The 15679-nt window shown below is 57.7% G+C and overlaps 1 protein-coding gene across 5 annotated transcripts in view; it reads left to right on the top strand.

Annotated features, from left to right (window-relative positions):
- Positions 1–505: 505 nt before the first annotated feature.
- Positions 506–15679, top strand: part of TLE3 (TLE family member 3, transcriptional corepressor) — a 27145-nt gene continuing 11971 nt past the window's right edge. For 3 of the 5 annotated variants that reach the window (XM_085301507.1, XM_085301508.1, XM_085301506.1), the window contains exons 1-3: positions 506–546; positions 9573–9635; positions 10391–10495. In XM_085301507.1, the coding sequence (XP_085157633.1) occupies positions 511–546; positions 9573–9635; positions 10391–10495 (204 nt within the window). In that variant the 5' untranslated portion in view covers positions 506–510. The remainder of the gene's footprint in view (positions 547–9572; positions 9636–10390; positions 10496–15679) is intronic. The other 2 variants (XM_085301510.1, XM_085301509.1) reach the window with 1 other exon arrangement.

Here is a 15679-nt window from a genome sequence, read left to right as displayed (position 1 = left end):
CGCGGGCGCTGCCAGGGCTCTTTTGTTGCCGCGGAAGCCTCTCCGCTAAATTTGCTTTTCAGGGCCATAGGTGGGAATGCTCGTATTTGCATTTCTAATCGGGTTAACAGGAGCGGGGGGAGAGGGCAGACCCGCCCCCCGAGCGCCGGCGGCGGCGGTGCTGCCCGCGGAAGGGGGGAATGCCTGCGGGCCCCCGGGGGGAGCCGGCTCGGCGGCCGGGCTGCGGGTGGTACCTGCCCTGCTGGGGCTCGCCGGCGCCTGTCGCACGCAGCCCTGCTCTTTGTTTTCCTAAGTAGCTTAGGAGAAGAAACCAGGAGTAAAAAGGAGTGTCCTCTTGTTAAATGCATGCCAGTTAAACCTTATAAACATATGCTTATTACAAGGTATAACTTCCTTGGCTAGAAACGCTTTAAGCACAGTTTTGACCAGTTTTCTTTCTGGTAATAACCTTATGCAAATACCTTATGTTAAATTAATTTTTTTTTTGGCTTTTTTCCCCAGTACTATGAAATGTCATATGGTTTGAATATTGAAATGCACAAACAGGTGAGTAATTTAAAGGGGGGAAATTCTGGTTGATCTCCTGTTGCCCTTTTYTCAACCTGAGGAAGAATTAGATCCTGATCCCAGTAAATGGGGAATAAGTGCTAAAGACAGGGATGTGACTTCAAGTTAKATCTCTTGGCCCAGTAGCTATGTTTGGAACAGTAGGTTTGTGACAGGCTAGTGGGGGGTTTTGCATATATTCAGGAGAAACTTGAGTTCTTAAAAATAAGCAGAGGGGAAAATAAGAGTGACTTCCATACTGAGGGTTCTGTACCTGGATTAGTATGTTCTGTGCGCTTGAAAAATATTGTTATCTAGTGCGTTTTCCTCTGGCTTTGTTATTGGTACAACTTGACTGTTTTTAAGGTCATACCTCTGATACTTACGGCACTGTAGCGTGAGACTTAGAAGGGAATTATCTTTGAGGATACTGGTATCTAATGGTGTGTTGCTCAATGTCATGTGTTTGTCTTTGCATCTGGAAAATGAAGCAATTTTTTTTGGTCTGCTCTAACATATAACTTGCCTGAAGGAAAAATGTAGAGGACTCTAGCAGAATGTGGTGTGCTACCTTGATAAGATTATAGTTAAAGAGCCTAAGGGCTGGGCACATGATGGTAAAACTTAAAGGAATAAAGTTATTATTGAGATTAGACCTGATTATTTGTGCTGCTGCTGCTTACTGGTTTTAGAAGTAGTTCTAATTAAGAACTTCAGGCGACGTCAGCTTTGCAATTCACAAACCAACCCTGTTCAACTCCAAAGTGTTTTTTTTGTGATGGCAGCCTCGCTTGTCCTAAGCAGGAAAGTGTTGTTCACAGGCTGATTAAATTCAAAGCAGTATGTCTGTGAATCTGCCTCTCTCCTTCACACGCGGTTCCCTTTGGCTTTCTGGTACATATTCACATAGTAACAAAAATAATTACTGCTTAGTCTTCAGTTTTTCAAAAATATCTTCTTCCATGCAGATAATCCTGACTTCTTTCTCTTCATTGCTTCTGCCTGGACAAAAGTGTCCTTGTGCCTGCAGCTCTCTCCCGTCGCCGGGTGCCTTTGTGAGGGCTGTGAGCAAGCCCGCGGCTCCGGCCCCCCTGCGCTGGGTGAACCGGGAACCGCGGGGCGAGGAGGGCCCCGGGGCAGCCTAAAGGCRAGACCTTTTGTCTTGGCGTGGCCAGAAATATCCCCGACCGTCGAATTTGTGCTTAGGCTGTTTTGGGCTCCTGTGGAGCGCCTCTTCCCAGGGCTGCAGGCATCAAAAGGAAAAAGGAACCCGCAGTCTCCTCAGAAATGCTCAAGGGACGGGGGCGAAGCGGGCGATCGGGCAAGCCCCTCTGCTGCGAGGGAGGGCGTTTGGTCACGCGGTGCCGGAATGGCTTCGCTCTGTGCGAATGCTGAGAGATACCAAAATGATTCTGCAGAACACTAAGTTTCTCCTGTGAATCGAAGCTTTGGGAACTGTTGGTGTTTCCCGAGGTGTGTGGTGCGTTTTCCGGCAGTGAATGGTTGCAGCCAGAAGCTAGTCTGAGAGGGTTTGCACTGTTGGACGAGTGTCAGGGGCTTGGAGAGGGGTGAGGAGAGCCTGTAGCTGCTGTTGCCTCTGCAGTATGTCGATGGGATGTTCTGCTCTTGGCTCTGACATCCGCTCTGTAATGCAGTGTAATCAAATATGGTGCCCTCTCCGGCGGCATGTGGTGAGGCAAAGTGTTTGGGATGGTTTCGGAGGGTAGCTGAGGAACCTGGAAATGCTTAGTGGCCGTTTTAGCCTAGCGAGGCTGCCTGGAGCCAGCGGGGCGCTGCGCCCTGGGCTGCTGCAGCGAGTCTGTCTCTCGGGGGCGAGCGAGCGTGACGGCGTGGCGTGTTTCCCGCTCCGCGACGCGGCGGCGCGTGGCCRTACCGGGAACCCAAACCGGGCGTCCCTCTGGTGTGCCTTGCTCCGAGCCTCGCGGCCTTAAAACTCGGCACACGAGCGCTCCCCGAACTGTTGGAGCCTGCGCAAAGCCCGCGCTCGCTGCGCTGGGTGACACGTGCTGCGTGCCTGGTGCTCTGCCTGCCCTGGGAAGYCTGGGGAGGCGAAGCTGTCCTGCTCTGTAATTGACAGCGATGTGCATGGTGCTGCAGGAAAACAAAGCAGCCGGCAGCTGAAGCTCGCGCTCGGAGCGSGCTGCCAGGCGGAAGCGGGGCGAGGGAGCGGCGGCCCGAGCGGGGGGAGCTCAGCCTGGAGCTTGCAGGGATCCTCTGGAGAGGGTTTGCCCCGGGTGCTTGACTGCGGCATCCTCCCTAAACACATCCCCTGCTAATTGCAGCTGGGTCCTGGGTGCATCTGGTTGAGGGTGGCTAGTCCTGAACAAACAAGTTTATCAGCTGACCTGTTTAGCGGTTGACTTGTGTTTATCTGCACACAATCAAGTAGACTGAAGTGCTTGAATTATTCATGCAGTGTCCTGCCCTCCAGACTTGACTGCTTGTGATTACATCTGCTTGAGACAAACATTGATGGATACTTCATCTTTAAGCAAAAGGGGATTGTCTGTCTGTAGGCTTATATAACAGATTATCTCTTCTACACTGAATATTAAGTGTGCGCATATGTGTCCATGTGCATTTCTTCCTTTATTCACATTTTGTTTCTTGTTAAGTAAAAAATGTAGTTTCATAACTCCATATGCAAGGAAATATTTAGGAAGTGACTACCCACTTTGTTGCATATAATGCAGTGAATTGCTGCTTACATCTGACGCAGTCTTCCTGGTGAATAAAATACTGTTACCCAAGCTCGGCTTTCTTAAATAAGGCTTTTTTTTTTTTCCTTTTTTTTTTAACCTGAATGAAACTCTTCTTAAGGTTAATTGATTTTACAAAGAAACTTTCTTTCCCATGTTGTTTTCACACTGTTTTTATTCAGATCTTTCTAGATAATCGCAAAATGCAATCTAGAGGGAATAATCATTCCAAAAGAAAAACTAATTTCAGGTTGGGAAACAAGACACCTTGGAGGAGAGAACCTTTGTTCCTGGTTTTTTTTTTTTTTTTTTTTTTTTTTTTTTTTTTTTTTTTTTTTTTTTTTTTTTTTTTTTTTTTTTTTTTTTTTTTTTTCATAAGCGCTCCTTGTTTTTGTGCTTAAACACTTAATGCTTTGGAACAAATTTAAACCCTACTGACACTTGCATGAGAAAAGAAGGCTGCTTTTTCTGGAATATTCCGAGAACACAATATACTTTGTCATGCTCGTTAGCAAGGAGTGCCAGGTAATAATTTGCTAAATACTTCAGAAGCCAAGTAATTTGTTAGTATGATACCTTCAGTCTCCCAAGGTAGAAACAAATGGCTTTCAGGCAGTTTAAATGCTTGGTGGCACCTGGCCGGGGCGGTGGCGCTGGCGCGGCCGAGCCCCGGGGCAGGTTTGGGCGCCCGCGGGCGCCTCGCGCCCCAGGTGCCTGCGGCCGGGGCCGATTCCGTAACGGCTGCTCSTGGCCGCCCCTCCGCGCCCCCTCCCCGAATTTAATTCTCATCAGCGAAGCTCTCCACTTTGCTAATAATGATAGCAGCCGCAAATAGCTTTCAACATGCCATTGACAGCCTGGTTGGAGAGAGCACTTGAAATAGTGGTAGACAGCTGAAAGTGCCCATAATTGTGTGCCGGAGTGAGAACCACACTGCTCAAGGGCCTTATTTTCATGTGCTTAAAGAGACAATATCCTGGTTTCAACAAATGCTTCTGGTGCTTCCCCGGTGGCACGATTTGCTCCTTTCCTTTCCGTTCTCCGTGGTCGTCCGCGCGCTCCTTTCCCGCGCTTGCTTACGGCTTCGTGGTGGGCAGCGGCGGGCGGGAGGGACCCGCCTGCCCCCCCGGGAGGCGGCTCCGAGGTGTGTGCGGGGTTCCCGGTGTTCCGGAGCCCGGGACAGAGCCCGGGGCCGGCCGGGAGCTCGTTAGCGTTGCAGGCGAGGCTTTCTCCTGGGGAATCTCTCGCCTTCTCCCTCGCAAAGGCTCTGGTGCCGCYGGTGCCCGCTAGTGTGGCCGCTAGCCCCGGCGCTTCAGGGCTTAGCRCCTCTGATGCCACACACCCGCAGGGCGCTGGCACGGCTCCGGGCGGCCGTGCGCACGGTGGCAAGGCCGGGCCCCACTAAAGTTAAGTAGCGATGCAGTTTTTGGTTGCTTAACCGAGGGCAAGGCTTTTTTTCTTTTTTTTTTCTTTTTTTTTTTTTTTTTTGTCCAGTGGGTGCCTTTGCTGCTCAAACAGTGTCTGTGGGGCATGGTGACAGTGTAGTGTGCCCCAGGTCCCCTCGGGTGCCCCCACCCTCCCCGGGGCAGCGACAGGCTGGTTTAAGGCTGCAGCTCCTCCTGTTCGCGCTCGGATGCTTTCAGGTYCGGTGGCGCGCCGCGTCTCTGCGGCCGAAGGCCGGGAGCGTTATTCCTGAGCTTCCCTCTGCCGCTTCGTCCAGGTGTAAAGGTGCCGAGGTGGGAGGCCAGGCCAGGGGCCGCCGGCCGCAACCCGGCCTCGGGAGCTGCTGAGCAGCGTGCCGCGACGTGGCCGGGGCCCGCCAGCGGCTCTCGGCCCTGCTCCGCCGCGCCGGTTGGTGCCCCGGGGCTCCGGTAGCCGTTCTGGCGTGCCGAGCGCAGGTGGCGGTGCTTGCAGGCGGCGCTGGCCATCTCTTGCTGTAGCAGATTTATAGCCAGTGCAAATGCTCTTGCTTACCCTCTCCCCGCTCGTGAAGYGCCAAACCAGCAGCGGCTCCTGCGCCGCGGCAGGTCGTGTTCCCGGCAGGAGTGGGAGGCTGAGGGGGGATTAGTCGGGACTTCAGGCTCTCCTGCCTCCTTGCCCTTTTTAACGAGTGCAGCGGAGCTGGCCTCGGGCATCCCGCTGCCCCGGGTGAACCTCGAGCGAGGGCTCTGCGTGCCCCGTCCCCGCCACGCGCCCCATCCCCGCCGGCTCCCCGGGGTGCCGAGCCGGGCACAGCAGGCTTCCCGGGAGGGACGGCAGCCGCGCAGGGGGTTCGCTCTCCCAAGGCTGCTCCTGCGGCCCGCTGTCAGCCCCGCGGGTGCAGGAACGGTGCTTTCCGCTCGCCRATGCGGAGGGGGCCGCAGGGGCGCTGGGGTGAGGCTGGGTCCCCATGCCCGGACCCGCTGTAGCCCTGGCAAGAGGGGCTCGCCGCGATGGCGCGGGATTGCGGGGCTGCGCCCGCAGCGACGCCTGCCCTGGCCCCTCTCCTCCTGCCGCGGCGTTCTCCGCAGAGCAGAGCGTTCGGGTGGCTTTGCCCCACGTTTGCCTCTCCCCAGCGCTGGGCCAGGAGGAGACACGAAGCCTGGCCCGGGGAGGCTGCGCCTTGGACCSTGCGAGGACTCGAGGCCGGAGCCGCGACGCCCAGCTGGGGCGACCGGAGCCCAGTCTGCTTGGGAGTGGGAACGGTTGACGTGAAGAAGCACTTAAAGGTTATTGAATCACATGTGAACAGGGAACCTCGCAGCTGTAAAYGTGACATTTTGGACATCTTGTGTCCCTGCTTGCTGAATTCCACAGGGGAAGTCACTCTCTCTACGAACCATGAAGGTTTTCCTCAAACCCATGTTGGAAGATTGGGCAAAACTGGATTTAAATCCGATGGTGGTTGTTTTCTGTGCATTGGGTTTATCTGGATTGCGGTAGCACTCGCCGGCATCCAGGGAAAGGCAGGAGCCACCTCTCCTTCCTCYGCTGAACCGACCTGCTTGGATGTTGGAGTCTTTCCTTTGCACCTAAGTGACCTTTCTGATATGCTGCTAGAGGAACTGTTCGTGCTGGCGCCRCTGTTTTCCCTGCAAATAAGGATTGCATTTGTTCTAGAGTTTTTTAGGGGCTAGCAAGAAAGAGCTAAGAGGAGCTCCTCCTGAGGAACAGTCGCCTTGAAAGAGCAATACATTTAGTGCTTGTTGCACCAAGAATCCAATAGGCTTCATCCATTATTAGGAATAAATATTTAATGAAGCTGTAGTTTATATATAATCTAATCGATATGTCAATGCCAAAAAGGCCTTTAAAGAGGTTTACCTATCGCCGAGCAATTTGTGATGTGAGCGGCACGGCGGTTATCTGCGGCACCGCCGCGCTTTGAAGCCGCTGCGGGCTGCCGGCCTTGCCGGGGCGCGGGCTCCTCTGCGAGCGGCAGCTTGGCTGGGTCTAATCTCGGCTTTTTAGCTCRTGGCCCAACTTTGCTGGGTGAGTGGGGGGGGCCGGGGTCCCGCYGGTCGGAGGTAGCACAGCCAGGTCGGGCTGAGCCCGGGGCTGGCGTCACCTTCCCGGCTGGTTCCCACGTGCTTACGGGCAGTGTCACCTTCCTAAAGTGCTCTGGGGGCTCTGGATGGAAAGTCCAAAATGCATTTTGGAGCCGCCAGATGAAACCGCGTTTGGCCGGCGYGGCTGGAAGCCCTTTCTTCTGGGCGAGGGGGGTGTTCGATTTACAGACTCCCTCGTGAGCCTGGCGTGCAAGTCTGTTACGGTGCCGACATCTGCAGAGTTTGAGGCTGGATCTACTGCACCTGAATACAAAATGCAGGAACTTTCAGATGCCTCCTGCTCGAAACGGAGTGTCGGCAAATTCTCCTGACCTCTAAAAGCGCTAATAAAAGCATCAGGTGTAATCTGATCACCGGGATGCTTTCTGAAAAGACTTCCAGAAATATCGCCATCGCTTTGAAGTACAGCTAGCAACGCCGGAGCAGAGGTGCTGCCTTTCTATTTGTTTTAAGCTATGTGCTGCCGCAGGACCGGGCATGGCCTGAGGAGCCCTGGGAGCCCTGGAGGGATGTGCTGGCCCCAGGAGCGATTTCCTCTGCAGGACAAGCCTGGCTTATGAAGGTCAAGGGTTCTCCAAGCGCCTGCTTGCAGCGTGGACGTTGTGACCTGTCAGCCGTCATCTTGCTTTGGTGTCTCACCTAGCGCTAGACCAGTCGTGCCGAAGTGCCTCCAGCCTCTGCGCGGTTCCCTGAAGCGAGCGGTGCGCGTTTCCCCCTCGATGGAAACATTGGGATTTCCAGCGTTTCCGCCCCTCTCTCCCCAGGCAGACAGCTGCTGGCCGTCTCGTGGAAGAGGCACCTTGCACGCGGGGAGCGGTGCAGGGGGGAAGCTGAAGCGAGACCCCGTTAATCACTTCTGCTTTATCGATAACGAGCAGTTTGGAGCGATCAGAAGGATTTTTTCGGCGTTTGATTGCGTTCCAGGGCTCTGCTCTGGCCATTGTTGCCGCGTTGAATCTTTATGGCTGTTCAGACCTTGTTTGAGTTGGACCAAGAGCTGTTTTAACAGCTGCCTTGGTCGGTGCGGCTGCCCGGGTTAACCCTTGAGATGCGAGGCGCGCTCCGGTGCTGCAGGGCTCCTCCGGGAAGCCCCGGCGCCAGCCCGGGGGCTGCGYGGTGCTGGGTTTCTCACCTCGCCGCGGTGCGTGGTCCAAGGGGGCTTTTCCTCTTGGCTGAAGCGCCAGGGGTTGAAATCCCGTTTCCGAGCACCCGGCGCCGGCTGCGTTTCAGGGCTCTAACRTGGAGCCTTTCGCAGAAGCTGAGCGGGGCTCGCCTGGCCGGCTGGCGCGGCACGGCACGGCGCGACCCTGCGTCTCGGCGGGTCCTCGTGCGGCTGCGCCTCTTGGTGCTCGGTGTCAGGACAGGGCCTGGCTGCCGTGCCGTGCGTCGCCTGGGACTGGCTGCGTGGTGCTTCGGCGCCCGCTTTCGGGTCCGTTTGCGGAGCACGAGCGTTGTGCAGGGAGCGCGGTGCAGRTCCGAATGGGAGCTCCTAGCAGCAGGGTTTAAAATACGAACTGCTGACTCGCATGAAATGCGAATCCAGGTTTTCACTCGAGGAAAATGTTATTCCAAGTTAATAAAGATGTTGCAGAAACCACAGTTTGACAGCATAGGCTGTTATTATTAAACTCCTAAATTATGTGGTCAAGCTGACAGGTGTAAATGGTTATGGGTTAAATTTCTTGAGTGTGATGTAAGGATGGCAAAAGTAGCTCAAATGGCTCTAGTTTGGGGGTGGGGAAAGATCTCGAAGTCAAGATCAGAGTAAACCATACATTGTTCATGGCACTGGCCAAGACTTGCTGTTGACTAAACACTTAATGCACCGGGTGGTTAATGTTTGCAGAGGTTTCTTGTGAAGAAACTTAACTCCTGCAAATAAGCAGCAGGAATGGAACGTGATCTTGACAGGCTGTCACACACGCACGGTTCGGGCTGAACGCGCAAAATCCGTTTTAGATAATCCAGTCTTTTCGGAAGCTGTGCAGTCGGAGAAGTCTCCCGAGCTGTGGCAGGCAGCACGGCCTTCAAAGCAGGGAGCTGCACCAACCCCTTCCAGGCTCCCTTTCCAATGGAGCGGGGTAGTGGGAGAGAGGAATACTGACCTTCGTGCTTCGGGGAGCACCCGCTGCCCTGGTGCTTTGTTGGATGCTTGGATAAATGAGCAAGAACTGCAGCTCTGCACTGCAGTCCCAGGCTTAATTGCATGAGAGTAAATGGAARTGATGTTTCTCTGTGTAAGATATTGCAAAGTAGGTTTTATAAGAGCCAAAATGAATGGTTTCCATAAGTCTGTCGTTGCTAGAGGGCTAAAAAGGATGTTTTTGTAGTAACTTCCTGAAGATTTGCACTGAAGGGGTGCATTCTAGCAGGCTGGAGCTGGCAAGGATGCCTTGCCGCTATGGACTGCATCTTCATTTTCTTGAAACCGAGGAAGTGCAGACTAGCGTGAAGCTGCTGGAGTTGCTTTGCAACACTTGATCTCGTGATAGAAACGAGACCAAAATGTAAAAAAAGTACAAAGTGGGGAGAGTGCGCCCATGTTCCCGAGCTGGCGCGTGCAGAGCCCGCACACAAGTGTGCTTTCGTTGCCTCTTTTGGGAGTAGCTACTTCCTCTTGTGTAACTGGGAGGGGGTGGGGAGGGGATGCAAATCACTTATTCTGAGAAGCTTAATTTTAATGTTTTCAGTGTCTCTGTGCAGTCCATACAAGATCACTTTGTGCTAACTGTTGCCTTTTTTCTTCTCTTTTTTTTAGACAGAAATTGCTAAAAGACTGAATACAATTTTAGCTCAGATCATGCCTTTTCTGTCACAAGAGGTAAGGAGGTTTTCACACTTCAGGCGGGGGATGGAGGTGCTCCTCTGTGTGGGTTTTCCCTGAAACCCAGTGCTGTGGCTGCTGGGGGCCGGGGAGGCAGCTGTGGGCAGGATGCAGCCCCGCGCCTGGGTGAAACCCACGGCACGGTGGGGTGGGAGATGAGGATGGCTCTTCGGTGGTGCATGAGACGTGGGGCTGGGACCACGGGTGGGTGATGGGACCCTGGGGGAGCAGCAGAGCTCCCTGCTTCGGAGCCTGGGTGCAGGTGCGGTGCAGCCAAGCATCGCCCCGCCGGGAGGAGGGACGCTCCTCGGGGTCCTTCRCGGAGCCAGCACCCTTGGAGCTCCCCCGTGCTCCCCAGGGGGTTGCGGGCTGCTCGGAGGGTCGGCAGTGCAGGGCTGGGGAAGGGAAGCGCGTTTGCARGAGGCTCTGCTTGGCTGCACAGGTCTGCGCTCCCTCTGCAGCGCGCTGAGCCCGCAGAGGAGGAGYGGGCTGAAAGSCGCCGGGCCGCCTGCTGCTGCCCCYGTAGTTAGCTCGGGGAGGGGAACTGCAAAGCGAACGTAGACGGAAGGGTGGTGCTGAGCTCCTGCCGGCCCCTCTGCGCCGTGGGGCTGGGYGCAGCCTGCGTGGGACCGCCCCAGGCACGGGGGTCCCAGCCAGCTCGATGCTGCAGGGCGAGGGGTGGCCTGGGCGTGGGGGTCCCGGCTGGGGGTCCCGGCCGGCTCTGACGCTGCCGCGACCCTCTGTCCCCTCAGCACCAACAGCAAGTCGCACAGGCTGTTGAACGTGCCAAGCAAGTGACCATGACGGAGTTGAATGCTATCATCGGGGTACGTGGACTTCCCAATCTGCCTCTCACCGTGTGTATACCCCTTTTATTCCTATCATTTACCATAGCCAGAGACAAGCCTGCGCTCAGGTGGTGGTACAGGAGGGCGGCTTGCAGCCCCTGCCCCGGGGACCCCGCTGCCGCCAGGCAGCCCTGAACCGCCAGAAATGCCCCGCTGGGCATGGAGCGGGACGTGGGGGCCGGATCACCCGCCGGGCGCTAATGCAACGCCAAGAGCCCGTACGGGCTATGTTTGGGGGGCCCCAAGTTTGGTGGTGTGGGTGCAGCGGCAGTGCCCCCCTCCCCAAACCCCCCCCTTTTTTTTTTTTTTTTTTTTTAAGAGGGGTGGTCGTGTTTTGGGGGGCTGGTTTCCAAGAGTGTCTGGACGGGGAGGCCAGCGCAGAGGCTGCCGGGGGGCCCGCGCCGCCGCCCCTCCCTGCGCTCCCCGATCCGAGCGGGAGGCGCTGGGCGGTCCCGGGGGTCCCAAGGCGGGGAGGGGGGCACGCCAGCCCTCCGGGAGGTCCCCTGCGCCCAGGCTTGTCTCTGTTCGTACTGTTGATGTGAAATGTGCTGTAAGCCGGGCGGAGTTGTTGTTCCATGCATTGGGATACCCGGGGTCTGTCGCCGCGACCTCCTGCCTTCTCCGACTAACGATTTTTATCGTCTCTTTAATTGATGCAACTCTCTTTAATTGACGTAACGGTCTCCTCGGTCCCGCAGGAAGCTTGCCCTCTATTGAAGCCCCGAATGGCCTTATCTGTGGGACACCCGAGTCCCCGATCATGGTGTCCTCACGCGCTGGCTTTAGACTTTCATTAGAGCTCTTCTGAGTTTAGGTGTGTTTGTTTTGTTTTTTTTTAAGTAACTATTTGCACTTCTTTCTCAAGCTGCAAGGAATCTTCTCCTCCGCGCTTCTGTCAGCTTGTACTTAACCTGCTCTTGATTCTTCCTGCTTTTTAACGAACCCTTTTGGAGCAGCCTCATCGCAGCAGTGATGGGAGCTGCTGCCAGCGCAGAGCTCTTGCTGATTTTGTATATCCTGTGAAACCCGAAGACTGTGTATACAATTTTTTTTTTTTTTTATGGGTGGATGTAAGTGGAGGAGCGTGCTCTGAATTCTAACGACTCTTGAGGTAGATCAGAGCATTGGCTGCGGCCGCTCGCCCGTGCGCTGCAGGGGGGCTGGGATGCTGGTGCCGGCGCGGGGACATGGAGACGCGGGTAGACGTAGGAGTGCRCCTCGGTCGTTCTGTGCTGGCGCGCGATCCCTTAGAGGTGTTCGAGAGGTTGCAGTTCCTTGTTTGCACGTATCCTGGCGCGGCACGTGTGTCCCTGTGACCGCCCGTTCTCCGCCCCCGTCGCGGGAGCGGGCCCGCGGCGCGCCGGCTGCAGCCTGCCGGGGCTCTCGCCGCCCCGGCGGTACCGCGCGCCTCCTTTGCACCGACGAGCCGGGAAGGTGAACTCCTGAATCCCTAGCAGGAACGTGCAAACGAGGGAGACGCGGTGCTGTGATTAGCTTCTTTAAGTCGTGGTTAGGAGTCAAGGCAGCTGGAGGCAGATATTGGAATTCAATTAAGGTAAATGAGCGGGGCCCGTGACCCCCATTTTCAAGGTAATTGCTTCCTCGGATCAGAGCTAACGCAAGCGTCGTCCCATCATTAAGCAGCCAGCCATTTAATTGCTTTGCCTGACGAACTTTCACAAGGCAGGAATTAYGGGCAGCAGAGGAGAGCGTTGAGCAGTGGGGCCACGCTTGGCTGCACGCTCGCCGCGAACCCGCGGTTAATCTGGGCGAGCGCCGGCGCAGGGCTGGGGAGAGGCGAGAGGTTTCATTTGACTTATTTATTTATTTTTATCTTGTCGAGGGAGGGATCCTGAGGTGGCTGCTGGCAGGAGGATAGCAAGAAATTACCATGCCTTTTGACCACTGAAGAGGAGGGCAGAGCCTGTCACTTAAAAATGCAGCACGCTTCTCCCCTCGGAGCCTGCAGAGGTGGTTCGTAGCCGCCTCGAAGGCGGCGGCGCCCGAGAGCGGTGGCGGAGAGGCCGGTGCCGGGCAGAGCGCCCGGCCAGCGGCAGAGACCCTCCGCCGTCGGAGCCGGGGCCGCCCCGGCGAAGCGCCGTCGCCTGCGGTGGGTCCGGCGGCGGGTCAGCAGCCCGCGGGCGCTGCGTGCGCGCGGCGGTTTGCACCCCTCTGCCGCAGCGTCCGCGCGCTGCCTGGGCGCTCGGTGCCCCCCCTCGTGCCGGGGACGGGGCGGGGGGGTTGTGCCGGTGCCTGCGGGGCCGGGACCCGTGCGCGGGGGGTGCCGCGGGGCTGCGCCTGCCTCGCGACCCTTCTCGCCGCGCGGAACCGAGCGCTGCTGGTTGCTCCAGCTGTCTGAGCCGCTCCCTGTTGCCCGCGTGCCGGTGTGCTGCTGCCGGGGGGTCGCGCGTGCGTGCCCCCCTCGAGCGGGGAGGAGCGCGCCGGGGGCTGCGCGGGGGCTCCTGGGCCGCCTCGCGGCGAGGGAAGGCAATTCTGGTCAGGCGCCACATCAGCGTCTCGGTGCAGGTGTGCAAAACAGAACTAGCGCCCATACAAATGCACCAAATCATTAAAACCATTCTTTTCACCCCTTTTGAGGTCAAGAACTGTTAATTTTATGCATCTAGGCCATTGTCTTACAGTTCCTCYGCTTCGGGCTTCTGTGAAATTGAGCCCTTGATTTGGTTATAGCTCTGGAAATGATTAGACTACTTTACTAAATTTAACGCAAGTGGTGAACTTAAGTGGTGAACCATTAAATCAGTTAACAAAGGCATGAAGCATGATGTACATAATCCAATTAAAAACACTCTACGTATGAGATATTCCTTGCCAGCCTTCCTCGTAAATTGTAACTTCTTCGTACCTTGGCCGTGGTTGCCCGGCGCGTGCCTGGGGACCCCGGGAGGAAACGGTCGTCCTCGCGGTGCTGCGCGTGCCCAGCCGGCTCCCTCCCGCGGGGCGGAGGGCCGGAGCGCGGGGCCGGGCGGGAGCGCAGCGGCGCGGCCCCTTCCCGGGCGAGCGCGGGCACGCGGCACGCCGCCTCCCCGTGCTGCTCCCGTGGCCGGAGGGACGGTCCTGCCCGCCGGGAAAACTGCGGAAAGGCTGCTGGGAAAGCGCCGCCGGGTCTCGGTGCGTCCCAGCGCCACGGTGATGGGCACCGCTGGGACGCTAGCGGGAGAGAGGAGCGCGGCAAGGCGGTCGGCGGCCGTTCTCTTGGCCCGTGCTCCGGCGAAACGGCCRGTCCGGCCCCTGGGCCCCGCGGAGGCGAGCGGGAACCGCGCGTGCGGCTTGGACGGGAAGGAGCCTCRTTGACTTCTGCTAGGGATGAGCCTCTGTCCTCGCTTTGGGCTCGGAGGAGGCAGCGCTCAGCTCGCCGAGGGCACCCTGGCCCCGCGCAGCCCAGCCCCTGGGCTCCCGCTTTTGAGGACAGAATAATTTTTCTTAATTTTTCTTTCTTTCTTTCTTTCTTTTTTTTTAATAGCATTGCAAATGCCTGGTTGCCTTCTAGATTTTGACTTCTCCTGCATCTAAGGCCTTTGTGCTGCCTGGAAGAAACTGCACTTTAAGATAACGCTCAGCCCTAGAAGAGCAGCTACTTTCTTTCAAGCCTGACTGAGGTCGTATCCTCAGGGTGGGGGGAATTTCCCCTCTCCCTCGGTGCAGGGCCAAGAAACCGAAAGCTCGGGTGCAGGTGTGGGTCGCCCGGCGTTCCCGCGCCCGGCTCTGCCTCTTGCCCGGCCCCGCTCTGCACCGCAGCAGCATGTGATGGCAAGTCACCGATTCCTGCTACTACTCAAAATAGGCGCTTGTGAGCACGAGTGCCTGCACGAGGGGGTGGGAGCGGTGCTTCCCCGAAGGAAACGGCCTCAGTGCACGCTTCAGGGTTTTTATTCCCCCCGAGAGTGCCGTGTCCCGCYGGCACTGCAGCGGGAGCACGGGGGCTGCTGCCTGCGAGCTGGGGCCAGGCGGTCGGTGTGCGGGGTTTGCTCCGTCCAGGACACGGGTTCCCCGCGGGTGCCAGCCTGGGTGCCCATCGCCCTGGCCGAGGTCGGCCGGAAAGCGTTTGCAGGCACTGAGCGGCAGCGGGGCCTGGCTCCGGCCGCCCCTTCCTGCCGCCTGCTCGCGCTCTTGACGCGGCTGGTGCAAAAGGCTCCTCTGGGGCCGTCGGGGGTGAACGTCATCCAGGCTTTCCGAGCCGTGGCCTTGCGCTGGAGAAGCCCGGCTTTGTAGAAAGCYGCCCTCTCGGGTGACTCTCTCTGCCGGCCGTGGCTGCGGCGGAGAGGGGTGAAACCCCGTGGCGAAGGCGGGGAGCCTTGGGGCCCGCAAGGGCTGCGAAGTGCCAGCCCCGGCGGGTCCCGTCTGCCCCGTGCGCCTCCGTGGAGTTTCAGCCCACAGCTCCGGCACCGTGGGGCACCGTGGACCGATGACTGCCCCACTACAATTTCAGCGTGTGCTTTGAGCAAGCTTGTGCTTGAAACAGAAATCCAAGGGATGCTTTTTTTATTATTATTATTTTATTTTATTTTGTTTTATTTGCTTCCTTTCCCCAGAGCTGTAGTTCAGCTTTCTCCAGCCAGAAGCGAGCGGGCTCTTCCCGCGCGTGCCTGGACCCCCGGGCTTAGCGGCTCCCCAGGGAGCCCCGGGGAGAAGCGAGYGAGCAGGGCAGAGCGCTGCGCGTCCTTGCAGGGCGCTCGGGGGCTTTGCCCCGCAGGCGGCACGGGTGACACGCGTGACACCCGTTTTGCACGGAGCATGCGCTGTGCCCGCGAGCTCGGAGCCGACCCAGGATGCCGCCGCTCCAGGCGGCCGTTTCCGAGCCGGGGTGCCTGGAGCCGCGGCGGTTCGTGCGTGGGAGCCKTTGGCCGTGCCGCAGCCCTGCTCGGCCCCGGGCAGCGGGGCCGGCTCGTCGCRCGGAGGTGCTGCGCTGGTGGCTTTGTTTTCACCGTGAGATGCCTCAAAACTAGTCTCTAGCAAACGAGCAAAGACCTTCCTTYCCGCGGCGGTGCGGAAGGAGCCCTGGACGCTCGCGGATTCCGGGTCCGACCTTGCCTCGCGCCTGGTGCTCCGAGGTGTTTTCCGCCTCGCGCGCGGCGCCGTGCTTTCTGGCTCGCGCCCGCCGGCGAGCGGAGGCGGCCGGCTCTGCAGCGCCGACCCGGCTCGGAGAGGACCCGGGAGCGCTCGCGCCGCCCC

Source organism: Rhea americana, unplaced genomic scaffold (assembly GCF_003343005.1).
Source record: "Rhea americana isolate MKP2758 unplaced genomic scaffold, rheAme1 scaffold_178, whole genome shotgun sequence".
Taxonomy (NCBI): Eukaryota; Metazoa; Chordata; class Aves; order Rheiformes; family Rheidae; genus Rhea; species Rhea americana.
Note: the sequence above shows the minus strand (reverse complement) of the source record. Positions and strands in the feature narration are given on the sequence as shown.